Below are 7,842 nucleotides of genomic sequence, written 5' to 3' on the forward strand. Positions count from 1 at the left end.
TTTCATTGATATGATTTCAAATAAGAATCAGTTGGTTATGATTTTGTGGTGAAAGCAACCAAGGACACAAGAGAGACATTTTCAATGCATATTTGATTATTGGTTTTTGTAGCTTTCATCACAATCTCGTCAACAGATATTGGATGGTTTCTAACAAAGACTTCAATTTCAATTCTTATTATATATTCTACTCAGGCCTTAAATATGGAAAATATATTACTACTTATGTATAGCTTGGATATTCAGAAGACCTTACTCGCTGTCACATGTGTTCCATTTCAAGAGAAAAAATGTACTTTCGTACATCCACATCTTGGACCAATTTATCACAATACATTCAATTTTATAGTCATGTGTCACACAATTAATATCTGATATATTCAACGCGACCGGTTTTTAATTTATACAAAAAAAAAATGTTCCAACAAGGTTCAACAGCAAGAGGCTAGGATATGTTGTTCTGCAAGATCACATGCACATCCTTTGGTTTGCTAACACATACAAGTGCGTCATTCTTCCCCTAAATGCATGTGCCACAGTATTATTTGGAAAATAAAAATTTTATATTTTTAAAGGTGAAAATTTACGTGTAGTTATTTTTCTGTAATGTTAATAATTAAGAGTCGTTAGATAATAATTTAGTCAAATCTATTAAATTATCAAATGATTCTCAACTATTAACTTCACACGAAGACAACTGTATTTAAGTTGTTATCATTTTGTGTATATTAAAATTGGTCACTAAATTAGCTGAATATACATAAAAATACAAAATACATATTTAAAATAGAAAAAAATCCAAAACAGCCCCTGACAATTACCTCAAAAGACAACGTGGTCCTTTATAAAAAAAAATATCCAATCCGACCTCTGAATTTTACTTTTATGGGACTTATAATGGGAGTCAATGTTGTTTTTTTTGGCACAGAGACTAATCAGTTCCAAAAAAAAATATCAGAACCGGATTGGGTGTTTCTTTTCTTAAGGGTCTCGTTGTCCTTTTGAGATAATTATCAGAAATCGGATAGGATATTCAATCTTAAAAATATGTTAAACTATATATATTTATACACAAATACATAACGATTATTTTTAGTACGCAAATAGCATTTTTATTTTAATATTTGTGTTTTGTTATGAATCTATTGACATAATCAGGAAGCTTTTTTTGTAATTTTTTTTTAAATTTTTTCTAATAACAACATGTCCATTTTTTCAGGATATTATTATCATGATATTTTCTATAATTTCTTAACAACTGAACTTGTTCATTGAGCTAGTTTTTGAAAATAATAATAAGGGTCCGCTGAATAATTCCAAATCCATGTAATTGACTGGATCAAAGTATGTAATTGGTTTACTATGTCCTTCCTAGAAGTTTCACTGCTGCTACATTTACCATGAGAATTCCCATGTAATTAACAATATAATGAATTACCAATAGGATAAGAGAGCAGTAATTATGTACATTAATATATAGAGAATGGAACATTTTCGAGGATAATGCCGACAAACTAAGAGGATAGAGACTTCTTTTGATCAAATGCTGTAGCACCGTGTTCAAGTAATAAACAAATGGAACAATTGAAAAAGCAGTCACATTTTTTTAGTAATATATCAAAAAGAAGAAGAAACTATAATTTATGCTACGTATTTGTCGAGTTGCATGCATAATTAAGCAACGATGATCGAACTAAACCAAAAAGGAAGAAAGAGAAAGAGATAGATGAATATATGAAACCCTAGAAATGAAGAAGAAAAATTAATATTGAGTTGAATAGAGTGTTGATGAGGTGTAAGAGTTTTTGTCCTTTTAACCCTTCACATCATCTCTTTCTTTCTGCCTATAAATCTTCCTCTTCCTTCTTCCTAGTTTCCCCAACAACAAAACCCTTAATTCCATCTCAAATTCTCTTGCTTCTTCTTCTTCTTCCTTCAAACAACAACAAAGATGGGAAGAGCACCATGCTGTGACAAGGCCAACGTGAAGAAAGGACCTTGGTCCCCTGAAGAAGATGCTGCTCTCAAAGCCTACATAGAAAAGAATGGAACTGGAGGCAATTGGATTGCTCTTCCTCAGAAAATTGGTATTTATATATATTATTTTAGTATAATCAATTAATATATAGTCATGGATTAATGGAAAGTTAATTAATTTAATTGCAGGGCTGAAGAGATGTGGAAAGAGTTGCAGGCTTAGATGGTTAAACTATTTAAGACCTAACATCAAGCATGGTGGATTTACTGAAGAAGAAGACAACATCATCTGCAGCCTTTACATTAGCATTGGAAGCAGGTAAGTCAGAATTAAGTGATGATCATATCATGAACTTGGATAATAATCTTATTATTTGCTTGATTTAATTTGATTCTACTGCTTGCATTGTGGTGTATAGTATTTGAACAATAACTCTTTGTCCTATTTCTTTGTCACCAGAATCTCTTGAAATCCCAACACATGTTCTTCCTTTGTTTGTTTATTATTCCTTGGAACTGTGAATCCCTACTAAGTTGATCTGTGTAGGTGGTCCATTATTGCGGCACAGCTACCTGGAAGGACAGATAACGACATCAAGAACTACTGGAACACTAGATTGAAGAAGAAACTGCTCGGAAGGCGCAAACAATCCAGCTTCAACAGCTCCAAGGACTCCAATATTGGGATGCAAGATGACACATCATGTTCCGATAACAATAGTAATGCCCTAAGCACTTCAGCTCTTGAGAGGCTTCAACTTCATATGCAGCTTCAAAGCCTCCAAAACCCTTTCTCTTTCTACACCAACCCTGCCCTCTGGCCAAAGTTGCATCCTTTTCAAGAAAAGATGATTCACCACAATCTGCAGCAGCAGCACCAATCTCATAATCTTAACAGTCATGGCTCCAACTCCAATAATAACCCTTTGATGCAGAATACTAATAATGCTTTGCCTTCTCCTCATCATCATGTGCTGAATCAGGAAGAAGGGGAAAAGGATACCAAGAATTCAAAGGTTGATCTTTTGGAGAATCCGCTTAATAGTAATGGCTGTTCATCAGTTCTCTTCAATAATAGTAATCCATTATTGCACTCATCAAGTGATGCCATTATTGCACCAAGAGGAGATGGTGTTGAGGGAATTCAGCAGGTTTGTGCTATCCAAAGTGAGCTTGATGAGATTTTGAATCTCAATAGCAACAGAAGAATGTGTTACATTCCACAGGAGGAGGAAGAAGAGGAGGAGGATCAGATTCAACAGATGGCTGATGATGAGTTTGACTGTTTGAGAGAGATGAATAGTAATAATAATAACAATGGTAATTCAAAGGACAGTAATAGCAACTTGATTTGGTGGTCCAATGATTCTTCTGCTGATACCAAATCAGCATCCTCAAATTCTTGGGAGTCAATGTCATCCACTCCAGTTCTTCTGCCAGAAGGGATGTTCCAAGATTATGAACTAGGTTACACTTTATAGTCATCACATTGTTATGAATGATTTGACTGCTTGAATGTTCCTAATTTGTTGGGTGGTGGGCATAAGATAATTAATGGGGAAATTAAAGAGAGAAAACTGAGTAATATAATAGGTCTTGTGTAAACAACATCGTGAATATGCATGTAATATTGTAATAATAATATGTAAGTAAATTACTGTTTCAGTAATGTATAAATTAAATTCCTAGTTTCATTTGTTCCTAAATTAACTGGAACAGAACTTGATAAGTATATTATACTATCATCTCGTGTATCTTTAATAATGAAAATGTATACTCTTTACAAGTAGCAGAAGAAACTATGTAATTAATAATCTGTAAATGAGCTGAATTTGCTGCAACTTTACGTGATGAAGATTTTAATTACTGTATTTCATTATTCTAGTTTCCTACTATAAATGCATGCTATATAGGTTTAATACACTCAATCACTCATGATGAGTTTTTATGTATAAGATAGAAGAATTTATAGAAATTGGAATTTATCATCTATATATACATAGTAATAAAAAGTTGAAGGTGAAAACTCAAGTGCAGTCGATTTTATGTGAAGTTGATATTTGAGAGCCGTTAGATGATTTGACTAAATTTTCATCTAACGGTTCTGAAATATCAACTTTACGTGAAGTCGACTTCACCTGAATTTTGACCAAAGTTGAAAGCTACAAATTAAAAGCTTTGCGTTTTTCGTGGATCCAAAAAGTCAATATATTCTCTTTGTTTTACATAATGTGAAAAAAACGTCACCAAATTAATGTGAACTCTCACTGAAAATCAAAGATCTTTAAACATGACTCTCATTATAGCAATTTTTCATCATCATCACTAGAAATGTAAGCTAGCGTGTTGAGTAAACATTTTCTTTTTCTAGTACAACTTGAACATGAGCGAAGAATAATCCATGAAGCTGAAAAATGGCCCTTCTTATATTGTAGGTCATGTTATAGCGTAGCCTAACTATCCATTTTTGGCGTTACCTATGAGAAGCTTTTGTTGTTGGTCAATTATATTGTAGTTTGCTAGCTTTGCTGCCTTCAATAGACATTAGAAGAATTCAATAATGAAAATGATATTTGTTTTGTACAACTATTCATTTTCTCTCTTGTCTTTTAGAGTACATATTTTCAGGAGTTTTCATTTTCTATTTGTAAGCATAATGCTGTAACTTTTTGACAAACATGTCCATTCATTTAGTTTTCTTGTTATAATTAATGTACTTTTTTTCCCTACTATTTGATCTCGAACTAGACAAGAGTAGACGTTAAACCGTTTTATCTATGTGCTAGAATGTGGTTTAGATTACTTGTCATAATTAGTTATTAATTTTTTTTTTTTTGGTTTAGAAATAGACTCTACTTTTCTTCTTTTTCTTTTAGTAAAATGGAAATGTAATTATGTAAGCCCATGAACTATTTATTACCTAATGGGCTGATGTTTTGGGTCTTGATAATGGGCCGAAGTTTATTTCAGAGTCTCAGACCAAAAATCAAGTTATTATAAATAGTCCTACATACTAGCAAATTCTGCTATAAAAAATAAAAAATATACCATATAAAATCCCGACTTTTTTTTTTTGGTGACTATAAAATCCCGACTTTAAAACAAAAAAAACTCATACAACTTAAATGATATTTATACATTAAAAGAGAAATGTAAATTTTTTAAAAAAATAATGTTTGCATAGTTTTTGCTGTATACATTTCATATTATTTTTATAATATAAAAGATAAGCTTTTTATTTTGTTTCATTTTTTGTTAATTACTTTAATACCAAGAGCGATAAATACAAATATTATTCATATAACATTATTCAATTTATTACTTTCAATTTATAACGATGAACTCAAGGTCTCCTAATATGTGTTTTAAGAACATATTTTACCATTACTATAAAAGAAAATGAATATTTTTACTAAAAAAATAACTCTTTTACATTATTTTTAATATGTTTTTTTTTTTACTAAAGATAGGGAGACTCAAATCTGCAACCTCTTAAGTGAATATGAAAAAACTATGTCATTTAAACTATAATTTATTAGTCTATTTCTAATATGTTGAATACATCAAAAAATTAAAAAAATATATTATTATAATATTAACAGGTACTTTTACGATAAAAATAAATGTTCATATTCTGACAAAAACCATAAAGTCAGGCCCAATAAGGATAAAAGATCCAACCTTAAAAGGCGGTCTCTATCCCATGTCCAACCTCTTTAAAGAAGTCGGACATCGACAGAGGAGTCCAGCCTTACTTGCCCAAACAAGTAACTGCCCCCGCAAATCTCTCTACTACATCTAGAAGGGAGATCTTAACAGACTCCTAAGATAAAGAGAACGGTCATCCATCAATAAAGATGGAACTACTCTAACAAAGGTGGTTATTAGCTCTACTATAAATACACTGACACCCCTTAGGTATATTCACGTTCTAATCTACTAAAATCATGCTTAAAGCCATTGTTAACTTAAGTATCAGAGTCTTTTGCAGGTACTATCCCTCATCTCCTCAAGAGGAACTCGGACATGCGGCACCTCAGCACCAAACAAGTCGGACGCTGCCACTTAAAAGGATCTGGACCTCACGTTCAGACCCAAATCAACGTTTCAGGTAACCCTCAAAACATTGGTGCAGTTGCCGGGGACCTGGGACTCACTTCTCGATAATGGATGACCACAAGTATGAAGATGGTCATACTGCATCGGAATCCAAACTTGAGGCCCAGCGGGAAGGTCAAGCCGTTGTGCTTCCTCCACCACCACCACCTGCTCAAGGGCCTCACGGGGAAGGGACGTCTAGAAATCCCCACCCAAGGAGGATCCATTCCGAAATCCACTATCTTGAAGATGAAGAGCCCCCTCATACAACCGAGATCCTGGACCTAGTTCATGGTCAGGGAGATCGACTGGAACAACTCGAACACGAGGCTGAGCGACAATGGAAAGCAGAACGAGAGCTGCGGAGAAGAGGGAGACTGAGAAAAAGGGTCAAGGGGTATAAGCCGGAAAGCAGGGGTTGGGATGATTATCTTTGAATTTGAGGGGTCCAACTCTGACTTCTCCAGAGAAGATCGGGCAGAGGAGGATCCGAGTTCTTTTTGCAACTAGAGGTTCTGAGCTACCACACCTTTTTTTGCATTTCTTAGTGTTCTCATAGGAGCAGATTTCGGAGCCATACTCTCTACATAAACAATGAAAAAAGTTAAGTAAAGACAGCAATAAAGTTAACCGAATTCAGAAAAGCAAAGAGAAAGAGAGCTACCTATCTCGGACTTAAGAAGGTTAGGATCTCTTAAAAATCTTTTCGTATCCAAGTAAGGAGCTGGTCCCAAGCGTCCAAAAAGAAATCCACTACACTCTTCTCAAGTTCATCTAAATCACTTATATCGGGTTTAAGGGCAACTGGTGTATCCTGCCAGTACAGGGGTAAATGAGGCTCGTAGTTTTCACCTAAAAATAAAGGACGGACTCCCTCAATATCCCAGACTTTGAAAAAGTGATTCTTAAAGTCGTGAAAAGAATCATAAAAAATGGCAAAAACCTTCCAACCTTGAACAGCTCGAAAGGATATCCAACCCGACTTATTTGTGGAACTATAGGGTTTGGTCGCAACAAAAAGATAAAAGAATACATTCATAGAAAGTTGGACATCCATCTCCTAACGTAGGAGCTGGTATATTTTCAGGAAAGCCCAAGAGTTAGGGTGCAATTGAGAAGGGGCGAGGTTGCAAGACCACAGTACATTAATTTCAAAATCAGTAAAAGAAAATCGGATATCTAGCCGAGTAAAGAAACAGTCGTAGACATAAAAGAAAGGTCGCTCAGAGTCCTCTAAGGGGGAGAAACACACCTTCTTTTTTGGATCGGGCGTCACTAATTCATAGTTTCTCTCGTCTTCTTTGTTCTTGCATATACTATGATGCCTATGGAACTCCTGACAATACTCTCTATCGGTTACAGGGACACAAGAAAGGACAGTAGTATCTACCCAAACTCGAAGACTAGGAGGGACTTTGGTCGACATACTCAAAAGGATAGAGCGAGTCATAATTAAAGGCTATACCTACAGATGCAAAGTAAAAAATTATTACTAAAAGAAGTCGAACCTCGTCTAAAGTAAGTCGAGCAAAGTCAACAAAATCAATGAAATATATTCTCTTCACATTTTATCTAAAACAATCAAATGGTGTCCCTTCCATGCAACATTGTCGCATAACAACGACACCATCTGGGGACAATAACACCCACGACGACAGTAAAAAATAACATAGTTCAAAGCAAACGTTTTCTTTTTTTGCAAAACAATAAAAAGATAGCAGTTTTAGTCTCATCATTTTTTCTGAAAGAGGAAAAAAAAGAAAGAAG

General features: G+C 34.2%; 1 protein-coding gene across 1 annotated transcript; it reads left to right on the forward strand.

The window, feature by feature from the left end:
• Window positions 1-1,796: 1,796 nt before the first annotated feature.
• Window positions 1,797-3,646, forward strand: LOC130937740 (transcription factor MYB36). Its single transcript, XM_057867102.1, has 3 exons — window positions 1,797-2,087; window positions 2,167-2,296; window positions 2,525-3,646. Exons 1-3 carry the CDS (start codon window positions 1,952-1,954, stop codon window positions 3,456-3,458), a joined length of 1,200 nt encoding a protein of 399 aa, XP_057723085.1. The 5' UTR covers window positions 1,797-1,951; the 3' UTR covers window positions 3,459-3,646.
• The last annotated feature ends 4,196 nt before the right edge of the window (window positions 3,647-7,842 follow it).

The sequence above is a fragment of the Arachis stenosperma genome, chromosome 1, assembly GCF_014773155.1.
Source record: "Arachis stenosperma cultivar V10309 chromosome 1, arast.V10309.gnm1.PFL2, whole genome shotgun sequence".
In the NCBI taxonomy this organism is placed as follows: domain Eukaryota; kingdom Viridiplantae; phylum Streptophyta; class Magnoliopsida; order Fabales; family Fabaceae; genus Arachis; species Arachis stenosperma.